Source organism: Sardina pilchardus, chromosome 5 (genome assembly GCF_963854185.1).
Source record: "Sardina pilchardus chromosome 5, fSarPil1.1, whole genome shotgun sequence".
NCBI lineage: Eukaryota > Metazoa > Chordata > Actinopteri > Clupeiformes > Clupeidae > Sardina > Sardina pilchardus.
In genome coordinates this window covers 11,350,405-11,371,696 of record NC_084998.1, presented here as the reverse complement: position 1 = coordinate 11,371,696, position 21,292 = coordinate 11,350,405, and the positions used below count along the sequence as shown (strand labels likewise).

The following is a 21,292-nucleotide window of genomic DNA, read 5'->3' as shown; positions in this document are numbered from 1 at the left end:
CACATATTGTTCTATTCAGACCATAAGAAAGCATTTAGTGGTGCTTAGTCAATAACAGGAAAAGAAGCTGCCGTGCCAGCAAGCTGTAAAAACAAGTGCAGGTGTTCCAACAAACTTTATTCCACTGGAAATAATCCCTCAGCTAAACTTCTAAGCTATCCGTGTAGTTCGTTCTTTGAAAGTAAATAAAACAAAATATATTATATCACAGTTTGGTATTTTATGGTGTGGTAGAGTTTCAAAACAGAAATAACAAAAACGAATGCCTTCATATGGTACTGTACATAGAATTGTAGTAATTCACTGATATTAAAAATTAAAATTTAAACATGAGCACAAAGTATTCTACTTCCTGTTTTTCTGGTATTCTCATTAATTTCACAAATCCAGAAAAACTTCAACACATGTTCACAAAATCATTAAAGTGCTATATAATACTCAAACATTAAAAGATGTAGTGTTGTTATACAAAAAGTGCACATTCCCATAACCTTCATTTGAATGTTGAAAGTGTCACATGTAATGACAAATAAATGATTTCTACTTCATGTTGTATTTACAGTCCAGACATGTTGGTCTATGCACAGTGGTTGAAAATATCTGTGATATCTAAGATATTTGTGGTTGTTTTTCGTGGAGTTGTTTTCCAATGAACCACCCTTACTCTTGAATACATTCTAGAAGTATTGCGATAGTTCATGCCTTAAAGCTACTGTTGTGTCTCCTCCTCTTCATGTGGCAAAGTTTAAAAGCTACAACTAATATCACGATCAACCCCACAGAGGTGACCACAACAATGAGGATGTTCAAGCTTTTACTGTCCAGTGTCTTGCAGTGTTCGGGCAACACATTAGCAATATTCATCTCCACATTCTTTGAGCCCCGAGTGTACAAACATGTGACACTGGCGAGATCAGGAATCTTCACATTGGACGCCTGAACCATGTTGAGGAACCTTGGATTAATGCAACAGCTGAGGGGATTTGAACTGACGTAAAGAGTTTTCAGTGTGCCTTCCAAAGCAACTACTGTGTCATAATCTAGGGTAATCAGACCGTTGTTTCGTAGATTCAGGATTTCAATCGATGAGTCTTTGTTTGACAAAGGAAAGGATGTCAGCATATTGGTGGACAAATCAACAAACCTGAGGTTGATTAAAACAGATAGGTCAGTATTAAGGCTTTGAAGATTATTTTCCTTCAAAGTCAGGTGAGTCAGTGATGTTTCTAAACTACTGAATGCATATTCGTGAATAAATATGCCTGGATTCCTTGCCAGATCCAGTACCTGTAAGGGACTGCCATAGAATGCTTTCTGGGGCACATACTCAAGGCTGTTTCCAGAGAGAGACAAATACCGAAGTGTCGGTATGGAAGAGAATGAGACACATTTGTGGTGATGTGGCTTTTGGCTAACCTGAGGCCGCGATCCGCAGATGCTTAGGTAGTTCTGCTGAAGGTGCAGTTCTCTTATGCGAGGCAGTCTGTGGAATATACTCGAGTCCAACAAGTTCAGATAATTGCCTTGTAGGTACAACACCTCTAATGAGAGAAGTGTGTTGTGCTCGAAAGAGAGGTTTTGCATCGCGTTAAAACTGAGGTCAAGGGTTTTCAATGAATTTAAAGGGGTTTCATGGCTAACACTGAAGGTCTCTAAACAATTATTGCTAATATTGAGTGTCTTGAGTAACATCATGCGATCGAAAAAAACTGATGGCAAAGACCTTATTTGATTGAAGCTCATATCTAAGTAAATGAGCTGAGATAAATCCTGTTGACTTAATCCATCCTGATCTTTCAATGAGCCCTCTTCAGTAGTGTCCGAAGTATTAACACCTCTAAGACGGTTTCTAGACAAATCAAGGTACATAAGTCTGTTCATCTTGGGAAGAACCGGAAAGTAAGGTATTTTATTTTCCCTTAAGTCTAAGTAAAGGAGTTCGTATTCTGTGTCTATGTCAATGGCTTGAAAGAGCTCCAGACTGTTTTTGCTGAGATTCAGCAGTTTAAGTTGGGAGAGATTAAAGTCAGTGATGCACGTAATGGAGTTCATAGACAAGTCCAGTTCAGTGAGGTCATTCAAGGATTCAAATGCACCCTCCTTAATCTCCAGGATTACATTATTGTGCAGATGAATTTTTCTGAGCGCTGAAGATCCAGCAAAAGTGCTCTTGTCTATTTTTGTGAGGCTGTTGCCATCTAGAGATAAGTTCATCAGTGCTGGGGCATCTCGCAGAAAATAGTCACTCATGCCTGTGTACAACCCATTATCGGATAAATCAAGGGTCTCCACAGAGGTCAGGCGTCCCACATCTTTTTTTAGCGCCGCAAAAGCATCCAGGTTATTCCGTGAAAGATCCAGTACTTGAAGATTGGTAAGGCCGTTGAAGATGCCTGGTTGAATGAAATGAATCTTGTTGGAATGAAGGTTAAGATGGTGAACGCTGGTGTAGACAGCCAAGACTTCCTGTGTGAGATTCTGGAGCAGATTCCGGGAAAGATCAAGTTTTTGAATGCCAGGGGGCAGTTTGTCAGGAATGCTTCTTAAATTCTTGTCATTGCAAAAAACATCCATCTGCACCTGGGAAAACAAAACAAGATGCCAATGGGAGATCATGACAAAATAAGAGGCAGAGACTAACTAAAAAATGGACCCTGTGTTGGCAGCAGGAACAAAAAAAAACCCATCCTGTTTCACCCTGGCAAGCTGTCCTATTCGTTGGAATAATGTTAACAGGCCTCAATAATAGTCTCTGAGCCCATGCAGTAGTGGTCAAAGTTATTAGTTGGCCTCATATGGGAGTTTATCATGGGGATACGCGTTCTTTGATGACCTTTTATCACCCTTGTTCAACACAATCTGTGCACCAATGTCTTTCAAGATCGTGTGCGGAGGGGCGATGCATATAGCCTTTAGGTAATGTTGAGTTAACCCAAACATAAAACTGCTTAGAGCAGTTTAAAGATGTTGCATAAATGACCATAACATATCCTGGGTAAAATGTACTGTACCTCAACATTGTAATTGTTCAGAAAGTTGCACCATGTCACAGTTTACTCTGGTACTTCAGTTACTTTGTTAAGCCAGTAACCTCTCAGATGGATATACTACAAAGCAGACATAACTAGGGCTTCTTTGTGTAAGCTGGTTGGACAAACCCTGAACTAGCAATGTGGTCATTACAATAGTGGCTATCAGCTTTATTGGTCAAACCAGACTTTCTATTTTAGACTCGTTTGCATTTTCAGTTTCGAGGGGCCGTGTTGGAACCATATGGCCATCATCAATAAAAATTACTTCAACATTAATTCAGGCATGGGTAGCATCTTGCTGATCAATCTGACAGTGTGGTCTATTTCAATAAATCTGTTTCTTTGATGTATTCTTATGGAATGTACATCATAGTGCCATTCTCTCACCTCCAGCAGTGCTGAATTTATTCACAGGATCAAAGATCAAATATTTGACAAAAGCTTCCAAGTTAGTCTATTTTCTTAAAGAACTGATTGGTCTGGAGCTTTTATATGTTTTCAGTTCTTATCAATGCTCCAGAGCAGGTTAAGTTTGCAGCATAAATTACCGTTGTGATCTAGCTTGGTCAAAACAGAGCGATTTTGAGCCATTGCAAACCATGGCTTTCGGTGCAACATACCTCGCTATAGCCCACTAATATATAGAGTTCGCTTTAGCATACCCCTCTGCTGTTCAAATGCATCAATATAATAAAGCTTGCTATACATCTCATGCATTCCCCATTCACGTAGGCTACTGATCACTGCTGCTCTTGCATCTTTCACACATCAGGTTCTTTCTATGGGAAATACCATAGATATCTACACATACAGGTACCAGTATCTTTATCTCTACCCCTGACCCAAACTTGTCTGTACTGAAATGTTGTGTGAAGGTGCCTCTTTTCCCTAAGCAAAATACTTTTTTTTTTTTAAATTGCATGCCTGATTAAACATTAAAGGTATTTAGAAAGGATATACTGTAGCCGAGCCTTTTTAAAACATTTTGACAAGCTACAATTATGTGTCAATTAATTAAATGGCTTTGAACAATATGCAGTAAGGGCCACAGTTTATTTATTGACAAACTTTACTTGACAAACACTGTCTAGAACCCACATCGATGTTGCCACTTTTTAACTTTGTAATCTCATCTCACGTATTTAGTTAACAGGGATTGCTCAACAACAATATTAATTGGCTTTAACTACACGCTTCACTTCCAAGAATGTACATGTGCTGCCATTTCCACTAGAAATTTACATCTCAAACTAGTACATAATGTCATTTTGTTTTTAAAATAAATGACTACTTCCTCAGTGCATGATTTTTTAATGGACACCAAATACTGTAGGTTATTGTGTCAAGAAGAATTGCAAGGCATAAACTAAGCATTTAAGTATCACTGAAGTAGTGAGTAATTCTTTACACTACTATGAATGATAGTATACACTACTATGAATGGTATCACAATATGGTTTCCTGTTGGGTGCACACAAATCTGTTTTGCAAAATGCACACATGAATGCTTAGCATTAAGGACAGGACATTCTCCTCTGCATTAAGTACTTGTCCGTCACCAGAGTGTTCTCAGCTGGAGGCTGCTTCAACTTCGCTGTAATAAGAACCATTCCTGCCCACTGCTAACAATTTACAATAACGCTCCTATGTACCGGGAGAGGAGAATCATATTCTGAGACAATGCACAGTTCACATTGCACAGAGTTATCTTAAACTGTATTTGCTTTGTCCTTGTGCGTATAGTGTGATATTAATATCATTATTTGCTGCTAGAACACCATAATTTCTCTTTGGGGATGAATAAAGTGGTCTATCTATCCACTTGCATACAGGCACCGACATACTGTACAATCTAAATTTCTTGTACAGTCTACATTACCTATGCGCTCAGACGCTACAAATCATAAATTCCTCACTGGCCATTATAGGGCATTCCAGCATGGGGCACAGTCCAAGGCATTTGTATTTGATTAACTCCATTTGGGTGCAGTGACTCAAAAGTTTTCTTCCAAATACGGAGCTAGAGAGTTCCGAGCCCATGCTTTAACACTCAAAGTCAAAGAACTATAGCCTAGTTGTTGTCATTTTCCCCAAAACATGCAAGAATCTTACCACAACCCAAAATATAAAAGTGATAATGTGGATGGTATTAAGCACAAACACTGCAAATCCAAAGCTATCATTCAGACATCACTTACCACTTCACATGGTGAAGATTGCTGTGGAGGCTTGAAGGCAGCCACGTCATTGACAACAATCAAAATAAGCCAGAAACTAGCCCCCATGGTGCTGTAAAGAGTAAAGATTATGAGGGAGTACATAATGCTTTTGTCAAAGAGTGGTAGACAAACCTGACTGAACAAGCAAATAACATAGCCTATTCATCAGGGAAGTAGTCCCTAAATGTCATGGCCTGACCTATGACTTTGCTATTCAGGCTATTTGCTGAGGCATAATTTGTAAGCTCTCACTACCTTTTAGGCTACATGTGATGCACTTCAAATAGAAACAACCACACTCTATTAATAGAACACCCGTTTCCTATTGTGTTGGGCCTAGTTCACACAGTAATTTAATAATTTCCACCACAACTTCTTCTTTGACTTAAGAGGAAACACCTACAGATTACCCTCAAAGCCTATTGGTAGGCTACAATCTTGAAAAAGTGATGTGTAGAGTCGAGAACAATAACGTTGATTGACCCCACCATCTACATTTAGCCAGGTATTTAGCCTACATATAGCCTCACCATGCCATGTAAAATTGTTACATTTCCCTACATAGATCTTGTAGCCTATAGCCTACATTATATGTAAAGACGAATTTCCACTACACTGTAGGCTATGTCCACCAGCAAGCATATGTGCCTTTCCATAACAATAATTAAATTCCTCTCTCCGCAGACACTAAACTTTTCATCTGACGCGATGTGCACAGCATAAAACAAGCTACAGTTGCAACAATTTGTAACCGAGAACTTTACCTTGATTGTGACTTGTAGCCTAGTATCTGTGGATGACAACGCTGAACATATCCGTTGTTCTCTCACATCCTCCTCACTACCCATGCAGCGAGCTCTACAACACCTTTCATTTCCAGTTTCAGCCAACACATCCTGTGGGAATATCCTGAATCATTGTTTTTCTCCTTTCCGTTTTAGTCCATGCCTTATTTGGGATTTGACTGTCTTTCACTCTCTCCCTCCCCATCTCAAACACGCGAACAGAAACGGGGCCGTAGCTTTTTTCCGTTAGTTTCTCAAATTGCAACGTGTGCTGTTATCTAAAAGTAAGAAATATGAAATAACCCGTTAGTCCACTGATGGGATACATTGCTCAATCATAGTGAGGCTGTCCCGTGCCAGTTTATCCTCAAGGTCTCTTCTTATACCCATTACTTTATGCTTGCAGGGCAACATTGTTGCCAGCAGGTGGCGATAAAAGACCAAATAAAAAAAATCTCCCGGATTTGAAGTAGGCCTAGGGTCCCAGTCCCCAGTCTTTAGAAACTAGCTTCAGTCTGTTTGACTCAGACAACATCCTTTTGGGTTGAACCAAATGTTGTTGCCAGACACCAAATGACGATTCCAAGTTTTTGTTGTTATACAAAGCCCTTCACCTTACCCCTTAAAACAGAGTTAAAAGGACTAAGACCAAGAAACCTTCGCCTCCTCAGGTCAAATGCTTTTATACAAGCAAGAAAATCAGTGGGGTAGGTCTCAAAAAAACACCAACCTATGAAATGGGGTCCTGTATTCTACTGTGGCCTGCAATATCAAAACAGGATTTTCTGCAGAGGACCAGAAAATCTGTTGCTGGATTACAGCCCACGTACCTGGTACATGGAAACTCTAGTATTACATATCGTTTAACCTATAGCCTACAAACTTCTACTGACACAGAGATTTCTGGATATTATATTGATGTTTTTGTTTTTAATTTCTTTGCATTTTAACCAAGAAACTGACCGACAGTGTGGTCCTGCCCATATAAGGATCTACCATGTTCTTGATCTGTATCAAATGAGGAAGGATTTTTGCTCCATTGTCATATTCATGTTTTTCTATTGTTATCACATATAGAGCATTGAAGGTGATGGTCTGCACACTGTAATGGATCAAAACGTTGCCTTTTTAACTAATAAAGAACTATTTTGGAGCCATTACAGTGTGCAGACCATCACCTTTACTCTGACACGTTTTTTGTCTGGCACCTGTTTAAACTTTTTTGGATGTGCGCACCCGTCTCTCCAATCACATAGAGCATGCAAATAACTTTACTGTTAAGATACAAATAATGTACACAGTTCTTGACATGCCTATTGAATAACAATTCACTTCCGTTAAAACGGTGTGGGCAAGCATGAATACTACCCCGAGTAAACACGCTGAGACACATAAAATGTGTCCATTACAAGATAGTTGTATAACAAAAACAATCCCCATAAAACATGGTCTTATACCCATTCACCATATTCCACAAAAGCCACATAATAGGCACACACTGCAACTATAGCCTGACAACAAATTGCAATTTCATGGCCATCACATCACAGCTTTCATTGTGGTGAGGGCATCTTCACAGGGATTACTTTACAGATGTTATGAATGAGTGTTGAACTAGGGTATGGATCAATTATTCAAGGCAACTGGTGGTTGACTGCAGTATGCACCATCATCCTCCCAAAACTATTTTTTTTTTTTTTTCGCTTTTCCATACTTCATGAGATTATGCATACTAGCCGAGTCAGTGAGACCACCATCTTGACACTGTAACATTTCACAAAATAAATCACAAGCAATATAAAAACAATCAATTGTAGGTAACTTTTGACATTTATTTTATATAAAATTGGAGCATCTGGTACATGTTTTCATAAACAAAAGTACAATGAAACAAGTAAATCTGACTCCTCAACTTCAGTGAGTTTCAGCCATTTAAGTTAGTAGGTGAAATGAAGGCACTATTATTTATTTTTTTAATGTCATTCCAGTTCTGAGACACAGGGACAAATAGAACATGTTTAGTAGTGCTTGTTGGAACCAATACACAGGAAATAGTGCAGTTATGGCAAGAAAATTGAAAAACGATGCATACCTGAAGAAAGGTTACATTTCATTCTCAAAGAAATTAAATGGAATGCTTGGTAGCAATGCATTCAGATAACAAAGGCATTTTAAGCTTAGAAAAGAAGGCATTAGGTTTGCGTCTCTCGCTTGTTCACTCACCCCACTCACCCACCTCACTCACTCATCCACTTCACTGCAAAAATAAACAATCCAGCATTTGGTCACTGGTTTAGGAATGTCTACAAAGTAAGTTAGGTAAACCTGTGTATAAAGCTGCATAAACTGTCATGATGGAGTGTACCAAATACAGCAAAAGGCAAATGTAAAATACACTTCAGACACTTCAGATATGGTACTGCAAGACTGCGGCTAGGCCATTTTTAAAGATATCTGGCACTACCATAACCATAGTAACTAAATGGTCACATACAAGAGAAAATCTGCATGCATGTGTTATGAAGGCCTTCAGGTGTGTACAGCAACTGTCAACAATACCTTGACAGCAATTATAAACCGTCTAACAATAAGGCAACGCACAGAATTTGCTCACACTGATATTCATGTCTGTGCTCAAACTATGGGTCTAACAACTGGTTCTACGACTGATACAACACCAAAAACTCACAAACCTTCTCCTTACTACTAGACTGGAATGAATCACTAGATTACATAGTGTAAGTTGATTAATTAAGTAGACCGTACAAAAAAATGGGAAATTAATGGCTTTCACTGTTGACACTTTCAACCAGTATGTAGATTAAGCCTAGTCCTTTCAACTGCAATTTTCTTTTGGTCTAAGACTAGGACTAGGCTTAATCCATGCACAAGAAACCTGCACGTAGTGTAACAGAAATTGACATACAAGATGTCAAAACATGGAAGAATGGAAGACAAATTAAGACATTAAGAGAGGATCGAGTTGGAAATAAACTGAAACCAGGCTGTACTGTAAGTAACAAACTAATTGTGGTTCAAGTTAATATTTGTGGTGGTTATTTAAAAAAATTCAGTAGCAAATCTAACATTCTTTGGGTGGTTACATGCCTTGGTGTCACACAAATATGTGTATTTGCATACAACATACGCATTGGTAAAATTACGCCAAAGGTTTAACAGTGATGGCTCTGAAATTAAAGTTTGATACCAAAGCTAAAACTAATCACAATGCAATATATATAAAAGAAATACACACATCTTTAAAAAACATAATTACAAAGGTGGCATCAAAAGCAGAGAAAAGCAAATGTATAATTTGCTAAATTTGTATGAACGTTAAGTTTAAAACAAGAACTGCCTGTTCAACATTTCTTAGGAATTATGACACTCCCATCTCCACACTGTATCATATTCAGATGTTAAAGTACTCTTTGTGCTTGTTACTTAATAAATTACAGACAAGCACAACACTTCTGTACAATAAAATTCTGTTCACATTGCTCTGTGGTCAAATTTCTCATTTCTATCTACTGTCATTATTTAACATTAGTAGCGGTATTTACAAGACATTGTTAGATGCACTGAAACGGAGTTTACAGAACTATAGAGATACCTTCGTGGTGACTTAGTGAGATGCTTATTCGTGGGCAAGAGCAACACTACCAGCATCCAAAATATATGGCCAATCATATCAATGTTCCAGCCAAATGACTTACATTGTAAGAGCTAGTGTTATTATCTAGACTGCTACGGTCTCTACATATAACTTGACATGCAAACTTATAAACCACAATGCATCACATTTTAACACAAAATCATCAAAGCAGTAATCCATTTAGAAGCAGCGAACAATGACTCCTAAAGCCCAGTCCCGTCTGGTCTCTCGTTGATGATCTAGTTTTTACGGATGTCAGCATAGACCACTGGCTCCACCTTGTGGAAGGCAGATGCGTTCTTGTTGCCAGAGTGGTCAAGTTGAGCATAAATCACCGGTCCCTGTAAATCAGAGGTATGCTTGAGAAAAAGGCAACCATAGCTGATCCTATAGACATGGAAATCCTTAATGTTGTGGTGAAAGAGGACAGACCATTTGCACCCATTGCACCCAACACACTGTACAAATAAGAGAAAAAAATCCCGTGTTGCAATGAGAAAACCATGTGGAAAATATTAACCCGCCTTTTATATTACTCCCCCCCCATCACCACCACCACCACCACCACCACCACCACCACCACCACCACCACCACCACCACACCCTCTCCTAAAAAGGCAGCTAATCCTTTGTGTTTGACAGGAGCAAAGCAGAGCATAGGGACAGAATGCCAGGCCAGCAGAAGAACCAATTGGTAGCAGCGTTGGAATACTCCTACCTGGACAGGAGCCGCTGGGCTGCTACACCTTGAACTCTCCATACTGGACTCTGCCTTCTTTCCTTGACGCAGGGTTTGGGAGCTAATGGTGTCATTGGAGTTGCAGCTAGTTTGAGCATTGATTTGCCAAGTATCACGTTTGTATTGCCAGCATTGGGATGGATTTCGTTTGAGAGGTTCAGGAAGCAATTGCACACAGACCATAGCAGATTCACACACACACACACAAGCATACAACCACAAGCACACGCAGAGATGGAGATAAATACAGATGGCATGAGAAATGGGCGATTCAGAAATGTGAAGTACTCAACTGGACATACTGTACTGCGCAAAAAGCTTTAGGCACATTTGAAAGAAAGTTGGAAAACATGGATGTTTTCAAAATTACATGAAAACCTTTTACCAATCAATTCCCATGCATAGTTAAGTAAACCAAATATACCAATATCAATTTCACTAAAGTATACTACATCAAGGCAAATGCACCAAACTTCTGCACAGTACAGTGTTAAACTAGACAAAAATCATGAGATATGTTCCCTGAAAGAAAGTCTGTCAAGCAAAAAAGGAGCAGAATAAAAAACGAATTATGTTAAGTACAATCTACACACTTGCAGACTTGGTTAATGTTTGTGTACTGCAATTCTCTGGTACTCTAATTGGGACTTTTAAACAACTTTCCTGTATGAATGAAAAAGTAAATCTGAGAAAAATAGCTGTGCTATTATTATTTTCAAATGTAAACAAAAGGAGGGAAGGCAAAATGAGCATTAAAGGGATGAGTTGTTAGCAGGTTGAGTGGTGAGGTGTGAGTGAAGCGGGTGTTAGGTGAAAGACATGCTTAAGGTTTCTGAAGCCTACAGCCACTGCTGCTCGCGTTTTTTTCCCCCTTGTTTGTTTTAAAAGAGGCTAAACTGTATTATGAAAAACTCACTGTTTTAGCGATTCGGTACTACTTTTGGGTAACTGAAGTGCCAACCACCCCCAAATCAGTGAAACTATATCAGTTTGTTTGTACTGTGCAGCCTAGGTCAGAAAATATGAAAATGAGTTCAATGACCATATACTGTAGCTTATGATCTAATAAACAACGCGACCTCATAACAGTGATATAATCCTCCAGACCCTTGTGTTGCTTTGTACCCCACCCTTTCCCCCAATGCATGAGAGTCAAAGAAGAGCCTCGGGTCTATTTTTGGATGATAACAAGGGTTGACTTTCTTTGGGGACGAAAATGTTAATCGGAGTAGTTTTGAGTAAGACTTGTATACACATTTACAAGCAATATCCTTGAGGGCAGAGAAGTAAATCGCTATTCTCTGTAGTGTAGGGACTCCCTCCACAGCATCACAGAAGTGTAATTATATTTTGAGCCTCGTCTTTGGCTTAAAGTAGCGAGGAAAAGTGAAATTTTCACGATATGGGATCTTAAAAGCTACGTGTTCATTCAATGAATGATGTGATAGCAGCACACACATGGCTAAAAATATATTAACTAGACCGTATTTACTAAATCTTTAAAGAAAATTTGACAAGAGAAATAAACCTCTTGTATGCACAGAAGTCTTAGCCATTTTACTCTACTTGAAAAAAGTAAAACCAAATGAGTTGTGTTAACATTACATTACGTTGCGTTGGGTAGTATTGTACTTTGCTGCCCTCTTTCTCCTTCCCGAAGTTTACTTCCTTCCCTTTCTACACCAGCATTTTCTTTCTCTGCCTACACCAGAGGGATTTCCAAATGCTGTGCCACTTCGCAATAAACCAAAATGAATGTTCTCTGACCTATGTGCCCTTAGCTAGGCACCACTTGGCTCTCAGTCCGGCTTTCACTGAGATAACATTCTGGGAATCCTGTGTTACCGTTCGCTCAAGATTGTTTAGCAGCACCAATCAGCGACCAGTGGGGATGACTTCGGAGTGAACAGTTATCTGAATTGAACTGAACTGAACAAAGACCACCTCGGGAGGAAGTCTCGGCATGGTTTGCTTAAGAACTTTACAGTGCGGTTTGCTTCTCTTAGCCTATGTGAATATAAATCGCTCCAGGTCTGCTTCACCTTGCAATATCTTATCCTTTATATGCTTGCCATGGCTGCATTGCTTTCTCTTGTATAATCACTGCCAACATATGTATTCACGTCATGCCAAAGAAGGGTGACGTTCTCCATGTTTAAAATGGCCAACAAATAGGGGATTTGTTATGGAAGGCAAACAGGCTAGGTGTTCCCATGCAGCCAGCTAGTAGCCTCAATGACATAAGATTGCAAAGCTGCCAGAAGACAAAGCACATTGATAATTATAATCAAAAGCACATTGATATTATAACTTGACAACTGCAGTTATCAAACCTCTCTTAAACTATCTATAGTTTAATCTATACTTAACAATACACTACATGAGAACGTAGTTTTTAACCAAATCAATAACCACTTAAATATGACAACCTCCAGTCAGGTTTTCGCCAACATCACAAAACTGAAACTGCTCTAGTTAAGGTCTTAAACGACATTCACCTAAATACAGACTCTGGTAAAACTGCCCTGGTACTGCTAGATCTAGAGCTTTAGACACAGTTGATCATAAAATACTGACAAATTAGCAATCTGCGTTGGACTCCCAGGAAGTGTTCTTCAATGGTTCAATTCCTAGCTAGGAGACAGGGATTACTTTGTTTCTATCAACACCTACAGCATGTGTCAGAGAAAACCACCATGCCATATGGGGTCCCACAGGGATCTATCATTGGGCCTTTTATGCCTTTCTGTCAGTGCTGTAAGTGAGTGTAAACTGTTACACTAAGCATTTTCAGTGCATGGTTTACAAAGGCTAAAAATAAAGTAAAAGTAATGTTTTGCTTGCAAAGCCCACAATGTAGATTGTGCAATGGTGATGAAAAAGCCCTTACACCACTCATTTAATAAAAATAAAAAAAAGAGCCTTTCATTAGGAAACCAGAGAGTTAGGCCTATTTAAACAAATAATGTCCCAACTTGATCAAAACTTTGCTATGGGAGAACATGTTTACATTGTGCTGGTTAAAAATGATGCCGACATATCGGTTATCAGCTTTTGATATACTCAAATATTGATATCGGCCTTTCAAATCATATATCGTTCGGGCTCTACGACAGTATTCAGGATTACTCTCTTGTTCTCCTCAAACCCAAGAGGCAGGGCTGACTTTTGAGATAATTGGAAACATCTACTCCTATCTTTATCCCTATTTTCTAAGAAAACCAGTATGATGGGAATATCGCTGTAGAACATTCTGGGGGAGGGTCAAGAGGATCAGGATAATTTAGAAGTCCAACCCAGTCCTTGCAGTAAAGGGCAGAGGCTACGTAAACCTTTCAATCGTTCAATATTCATTACAAATATCAACATCAAAGGTTTTTAGTCATTTCAGTTTACGCACACAGAGAAAAAAATTAATGCATTAAAACTGTTAGCCTATTTCTTTTACACAAAGAAAGGCTCAAACATTTAGTTTCCATGCAAGTGCAGTGAGGGAGTAGGGTAATAGACAAATTAAGAACAGCAAAGATTAGAAGGCTAGAAAGGGACTTTCAATTTAACTTCATCTCTTGTTAACCTCAGGCAAAACATGGCATATGAATAGCAGCAAGTCTCTGAGGCGGTAATGATTGCATATATTTTCTAACATTGTACCAACATAGGGCAACTGACTATAGTGTCACTATGATGACCCATACAAAAACAATTCTATGTGACAGAAGAACGAGGTAGGCTAGCCCATAAGGACAGGATGATATTCTTTCTTCTTCATTAATTACACAAAAATACGGATCCATTTTATATTACATTTCTTGAACATGTGTAGCATGGGCCAAAGACAAATCCATTACATTTTGGAGCCTTATATCATGTAATATTTTCTTTAATTCTAAACAAAACAAACTGTATGAATCAAATATATGACCTTATATAAAATGAATGGGCATGCACTACAAACCTGTAATGGTCCAGTCATACTGAGAATACATTTGTCTTCTAGCCTAAGTATTGGTAGGCTAAGCATAAGACTGTTCAAAATATTGTCCACACATGGCCAGGGGCGGAGCCTGAGGGGTGGCTCCGGGTGGCACGGGCCACCCTTGAGATTCGATTGGCCACCCCAGATGCCACACCAAAATCCTAGTCTACGATTCGCCATTAACAGTCGAAGGCAGGACCTTTCTTGATGCGCTTGCAGTGCACTAGTTTGAAATGTCAGACTTCAGAAATGTAAGTAGCCGAGCGAACATGCTTGCAGTTACAGGCTACATGGCTTACCGTTTACAGTAAGCCTACAGGCTACTGCTTATGCCAACACGCAAATATATCTATTTACCTATAGCATCTGCCAGGCCTATTTATCCAACCACACACACAACCCAGTATTGTGTCTGTGGAATCACGTCATGTAGGCAAATTTTTCTACCTGCCTATTCTACCTACTCAGTCGACATTTTCTAGGTCAGTAAGCGTTAACTATCCTTTTGTAAATACTGTCCTAATGTAATATTGACATTGTGGGAAGCTTAAGTAGGTTAGAACATGGATTCACTTAAATTGAGGACAAAATAGGACAAAGAGCTGAAAAGGCAACTGTGCTTGACAGAGGACAGATGTAGGTTTTTGCTAAAAAAAATTAGCTTTCAGTGTGGCACGATCTGTTCATAAATTTTGTGTAATTAAAAAGTGTTTCAATCATCCCGGCTGTCACCTACATGCTGGTGTCCCATATCCAAGGGGAATATTCTCACCCCTATTTCCTTAGGATCTGTAGCATTGTAAATGTAATGTTATGCTTCCATAGACTCTACCTCATAGGTAGACAGCTGGCATCAAGCCGGTTTTTAAAGACAACAGGCAATAGTTCAGAATCAGATTATGGTTAGTTTTCTCATTGGTGTTTATTTCATTCCTGTTTCATAACAAATATTTTAAGTATTTAGTTGAGAAGTGTTTGCTGATTTGTATTTGATTTTGGATTGCTTTATTAAGGTCTTTGCCAGCTCTGACATATGACTGAGAATAGAATAGATTTTAATGTCCCCATGAGGGAATTTGTTTTCGTACACCATAACCCAGTGATAGACAACTTGGATAATTAACTTCATTGTATTTGCATTTTATCCAAATACAAAGAAATTGAAATGACAACATGGTATTTGTCCTTCAATTTGTGAGTATAGTGTTTGGTGCATGGATTTCCTGATGAATGTGTGCTAATTTAACAACTTGAACCTGTTTCTGTTTATCTAGATGCCACTCTTGAATTAATCAGTGCCCCACTAGGGCCACCCACGTGGCTCTTTTAATGTTAAAAACCCACGGTGTAGAAAATATGAAGCAACTGAAATTAAAAAAATATATTTTACAGGTCTTCGTCTTTAGAACTAAACATTATGTAGAAAATCTGAGATGGAGCAACAACTATTTTCCTGGATTCTGTCTGATTTGACACTAGACACTGATCTGGCTGGAATGACAATCCAATAATAGCTTGGTCTTTTGTAATGGCCAAGTAGCATATCATTTTCAACTATCAATGTATATTAAGTCACGATTTCTGCCTTAGGATAAAAAATTAAAAAACCTTCCATATCACTAGGTCCAGGACCTGCTAGTACTAACAGACTGCAATTGAAGGAAATATAATGCAGCAGACCTCCACATTTGCATCCAAGCAAGTCTGTCTGGTTTTGTAGTCACATGATAAAGGCTCCAACATGAAAATAGAAAAGTCTGGCCATGCTTACAGTACATGCTGTGTCTTATGGCTCAATACTAAAAAATATTGAGTCTGGAAGCACCAAACCCAATCTGTGAGGAGTTTGCACTCAATACTGTATGCTCATTACTGTATGCATATGCAAATCTAGAAAAAATAGATTTTGATGAGAGTTCTCGGAAGGGTCGATCTAACTTGAATTTACTCATCTATTTCTGAGGCTGTTAGGAATAAAGCCCAACATTATCCTAAATCAATTTGTGTATAGGGCAACCACAGCAAAATACACCAGGGACATAAATGGTAGGCTGAAAGGATGTCTAGGGTAAACTTGCTCTATACCTGCCCTTCAGCATAAGACAAAACAAAGCAGTCATTACCTAGGCCCAAACATGCAATAGCTCTTGAAATAGCTTACCCATCATAGCCATGACTTGGCTCCTGTCTCCTAATGATGAAATACGTGACAACTGCAATGATAATCAGACATATAACAGCTGCTATCACTCCAACAGCAATAATAGCTGGGCTGGTTTGAGGTAGGGACTCTGAAAAATAAAGAATAATGACTTAAAATTCTGATCAGAAAGCCACAACATCTAAAACTAATCTCTATTCCAACAATACTGGAACTAAGTATTCAGGCAGTTTATTGTCTATACTCTATACTGATTTACAGATAGGTGTTACTAGTATTTATTGCTGGGTTTGTGGGATATCCCCAATATTCTGGTAAAATAAAAGCTGGAAGAACTATATTGGACTCACCTTTCATAACAACCCTAACTCTTATTTGTGATGCTATTCCGGTTATATCTGGTGGGTTTTTCACATCACACCAGTATGTGCCATTGTCACTGAACTGCATCTGGGCAACTTGAATTGATGCATCTTTTTTGTTTAGGTCTCCTGACCAAATTACTCGTTTTTCAAACTGTGCAAGAGATCCTGGGTATGACTTGCCACCAGAATAATAGAAGAACTGCAAAGAGAAGAAAGGACCAGTCAGTTATAAAGCATTGTTGACAGCTCTTCTCAACTCATCTTGAAATACCAACCCAATACTCTAAGCAAAACTGCACTCCAGTTACAATCAGTTCATCACCAAATTTAAGCATAGCCTATGAAAAAAAAAAACGGGAGCCTGCTTTCCATACACCACGTTCTCTATGTGGCAAGCTGAGGTAAGAAATGTTCAGACGTGTTTGAGTACTGTATGCGGGTTGCTTAGGCTACATTGTTTTTAAGTCCAGACGTTTCCCATTGTAACAGGCAGTTTAGCCGTTTAGATTGTCCCATGAATTATGGCCAGTGCAGACTACACAATTTTTTTTTGTCTTCCACAACTATCTGTTAAGATTGACCATGTCAGATTTAGCGATCAGAGAATCATAAATGCCGTGTCATGGTTGTAAGACTGGCCACATTACAAGATCGTGTAACATGTGTGCCATCATAGTACCATTGTCCAGGACAGTACCTTCCTCAAAGAGCACAAAAAATGCATAAAATTCACATAAGCCTTTTTGAAAAATGAGTGTTAAATCTTACTGAAGTTGGCTTGTCTGAAGCTCCTTCCGGTGCAAACAACCAAGTAACTGAAGCTCCACTGCTGACAACTTCTTTTGATTTGAAAGAACATTTAAGTGTTCCTGTGGTCCCATTTTCAAAGAACGCGTCTTCAGGGGCATACACATCAATAGCCGTGACCAAAAGTGTACCTATGGATAAATTAGGGAAAGCAATAAACATTAAAAACCAAACATGTTTGTTGTTGTCACTATCAATTACAACCAGTGCATCAAGAAGTGAGGGTTCCACACAAACAGGCTGTGTTTAGTTATCTCAAGTGTCGGTGTGCTTAGAACTGCTCCCACAACAATGGCACATGGTCGCTCACACAGGGTTCCCACACATTTTCACTGACAACATTTCAAAAACTTTCCATAACATTTAGGTTAAATGGGCTTGAATGAAATTCCCATGACTTCTTCACACCCTATAATTGCTTCCTGTACACCACAGGTTGGGGACAATTATAAAATGTGACTAAATTGAATCAAATGTGTTTTCTTCCCAACCATTCCCTAGGCCTATATCTATGAGGGAAGTCATAAAATTCTGTGACATGATATACAGCACTTCTACTTCTATGTTAATCATTTGCTCCTTCAGTTCCAATGGATTTTGAAAAACATTTTGCAAGACTCTGAGGAGAAAACATCTGCTACATTTACAGTTACAAACATAGAAAACAAATGTGTGGGAAACTAAAAAGTCTGAACAGTGCGATCAACTACACAATTATTAGCTATCCAGTATCTCCAGGCTTCAACCAGTGCTGCGGTGGCATCTGAAGCAGAGAAGCAGGAAAATATGATAATGAAAAGATTCAAAGAAAGATGTAGGAGAGGAGAAAGAGAAAAATGGCTAATGCTGCTACAGAGAGCCAACAAGCAGAAGCACGCAGCAAGTACTTGTGTAGGCTGGGCTGCGAGCATGACAAAGGTTGAATTAATCAGCTAAAACACAGGCACTGAACTTCTTCCAGAATGGCTGAATATGCCACACACAACAGTATATAATCACAATCATGCATCTGCAATTTGTGTTGTTATGAATAAACATAGAAAGTAAATTATGGGGCCTTTTTAAATCCCTTTGCTTGCACTACTTTCTTCATTATATTAGTTTTTCTTTGCCTGTGAAAATAACAGATTAGGCTAATGTATGCACCGGATAATACAGGACATTATTTTGCATGCACTTCAACGTTGATTACTTGTTAAATACAGACTTTACATATTTGTCATACAGTAATATAGGCTAGAGCCTGGAGGGTTCATGTAAACGGCAGGTGTCTGTATCGGCCCTTCACATTAAAGTAGTCTAACCTGTAACGTTAAAGATGGATTAGACACGCCTCAAAAAGCGACAGAGCAAAACGCCTAGAATAACCGTTACCTATAAAAACATACGGGGAAACTACATATTGTGCCTTAATGTTAACATTCACTCTGTAGTTTACGAAAGATGATGGGTAGACCTAAAATCAGAGCTGAATCCAGTCACAGGGTGCGACAGAGATTGGTTAATTATCTTTTGTAGTCCACTCTCGCAGTAGGCTACATTATTTTTACCATCACTGGCTAGAACGCTATGTTTAGCTACGTTAACGTTAGCATAATAGCAAGCACACCCTTTCTAGCCAGTTCAGGTTGAGAGAATTGTTTCAAATTACTATACTTGTAGCCAAAGACTTAAACAAAAAAATCATATCTATAAAATAACATATTTGCTTTTTTAACAATAAGTTCATGTGACAGCATCATGTGCATAACTGATTAGCTGACGGCCCCCAAGATAACGTTAACGTTACTGTCGCTAAGTTCCTGCAGCCCTTTGATACGTCGTCTAGTACAACTTTAACGTTACAAACCAGCACTTAGGTTTTTAACGCTGGTGAATGTCGATTTTTAATAATAACCCATATTATTGAAGAGGTACAACAAAAGGTCAAAATTCATGACACGAAATCCAAAAGTAAGTCACAAACATAGCGCAAAAAATGATAACCCAATGTTACTCCAGTTAGCCTGTTCCTTAGCCTGCTAACGTTAGCTATAAAAGTCTTGTGCTTACCGTAGATTAGATATATTATGACCCCGCATAGTAAAAGACTGCAGTGTCTTCTGGTTATGAGTCTAAGATCCATATTTTGTAACCATATAGTATAGACTGCAATCAGATTTCGTCCAGTGACATAAACAGGCAACTGTCTTAAATGTTAACGTTGCTTTATTAATGCTCTCTTGCTTGGGTTTCTTTCTGCTCTTCCCGTATTTCCTCTGGCTTGATGGGCGGGACATGTGACGCCAGCATGTTAGGCAAGACGTAGGGCCAAGGCTAGGCCTATCTGAATTAAATCTCTGCATGGGACAACAAAAGAGGTCGACCGAGACATGCATTTTGGCCGATACAGATGCGATATCTAGGCTTAGCATGGCCAATGACCGATATTTGGCCGATATGGGCCGATATTCATTGATCATATTTGTTGTTGCAATAACAAAACCACATAGGCCTACAGGCCTACTGAATTTGATTGCAAATACTCAATGAGAATATATGGTAATACAGAGGGTTTTTTTTTAGTTCTACACCTTAAATGTACACAATGTAGGCTACAAATACAAACATATGGGTTAGGCTTGCTAGACAATTCTCCACACGTGGGCTGCAGAGAAGAGGTATGAAACATCAGCTGACTCATTTAGCAAGAGTGCAAGAAATGAGTGTAATGCTACTGGAATATCAATATAGCCTACTTGATGTCCTCAAAAAGTCTATGGAGCGAGTCTGTCAAGGGTGCATGTCCATTTTCATTTCGGCTCCTAGTTAACAGGGCAGAGATTTTACACTGCCTGCGTTACACGCACGTCTCAGGTGCGTCGGGCTATGCTGAAAACATGTGCATGCTAGTAATAGGACCAACGCCTATTTTTCATGGGACATTAAGCGTGTTGGAAGCGCTTCCATTCAAAAGAGAGAGTGAAGAGATGTTTTAATCTCTTAATGCCACCACAGGACTGGGTCAGACATGTTTCTGCCTGTCACCAACTTGGCCTACCATAACTTCCTAACTCCTTCCAACCAAAGTAACCACACATGTGCACATCACAGATGTCATCTGACCCCAACATACACTGTTTACACAATGGCAAACTAGAACAAAACTATAGGTAATTTAAGCCTCTAGGGCTGTATAAAGTTGTCCCAAATAAGCTGTTTTTATGTGAGAATGTTGTTGTAATGATACGGGAGGCTATTGGTTGACCAATGCACAATCCGAAAATCGGAAATGGAGAAATATTAACATCCCTTTGAATGTTTGAATGTGGGAGTTAGAGTGTTTTCTCTTCTGGATTCCCCCCCCCCCCTTCAGTAAATTTGTGTCAACGACTCTAGGGACACTGAAAGACCTGACTGCACGAAAATTGGTGGGCATGTAGGCCCACAAGGAACTTGAAGACATGGGCGCCTCTCATTTGTCTTTTTATATATCCTCCCTTCCTTCCTCGGCGCTCGTTCCCACTGATCTAGATAAAGAATGATGGGGCGGCAAATGGGATAGTCTATC

General features: G+C 39.1%; 2 protein-coding genes across 2 annotated transcripts; both read right to left on the bottom strand.

Moving 5' to 3' along the window:
* Positions 1–96: 96 nt before the first annotated feature.
* lrrc32 (leucine rich repeat containing 32) lies at positions 97–6,222 on the bottom strand. The gene is made up of 3 exons (XM_062536443.1): positions 6,016–6,222; positions 5,231–5,321; positions 97–2,580 (listed from the first exon to the last, which is right to left on the bottom strand). The coding sequence occupies exons 2-3, from the start codon at positions 5,315–5,317 to the stop codon at positions 697–699; spliced, it is 1,971 nt and encodes a 656-aa protein (XP_062392427.1). The 5' UTR covers positions 5,318–5,321; positions 6,016–6,222; the 3' UTR covers positions 97–696.
* A 1,625-nt stretch (positions 6,223–7,847) lies between these two features.
* On the bottom strand, positions 7,848–20,003 carry mpzl1l (myelin protein zero-like 1 like). The gene is made up of 6 exons (XM_062536442.1): positions 19,795–20,003; positions 17,704–17,873; positions 16,921–17,134; positions 16,571–16,700; positions 10,410–10,515; positions 7,848–10,032 (listed from the first exon to the last, which is right to left on the bottom strand). Exons 1-6 carry the CDS (start codon positions 19,865–19,867, stop codon positions 9,931–9,933), a joined length of 795 nt encoding a protein of 264 aa, XP_062392426.1. The 5' UTR covers positions 19,868–20,003; the 3' UTR covers positions 7,848–9,930.
* Positions 20,004–21,292: the final 1,289 nt, after the last annotated feature.

Excerpts from the sequence above, each read along its gene's own strand:
- mpzl1l (XM_062536442.1), bottom strand. The coding sequence starts at position 19,867 with ATGGATCTTAGACTCATAACCAGAAGACACTGCAGTCTTTTACTATGC. Across the intron at positions 17,874-19,794 it reads CATAATATATCTAATCTACG|GTACACTTTTGGTCACGGCT; the intron begins GTAAGCACAAGA and ends ATTTATCCATAG. Across the intron at positions 10,516-16,570 it reads CCAAGTCATGGCTATGATGG|CTGCAACTCCAATGACACCA; the intron begins GTAAGCTATTTC and ends TGCTCAAACTAG.
- lrrc32 (XM_062536443.1), bottom strand. The coding sequence starts at position 5,317 with ATGGGGGCTAGTTTCTGGCTTATTTTGATTGTTGTCAATGACGTGGCT. Across the intron at positions 2,581-5,230 it reads AATCTTCACCATGTGAAGTG|GTGCAGATGGATGTTTTTTG; the intron begins GTAAGTGATGTC and ends TTGTTTTCCCAG.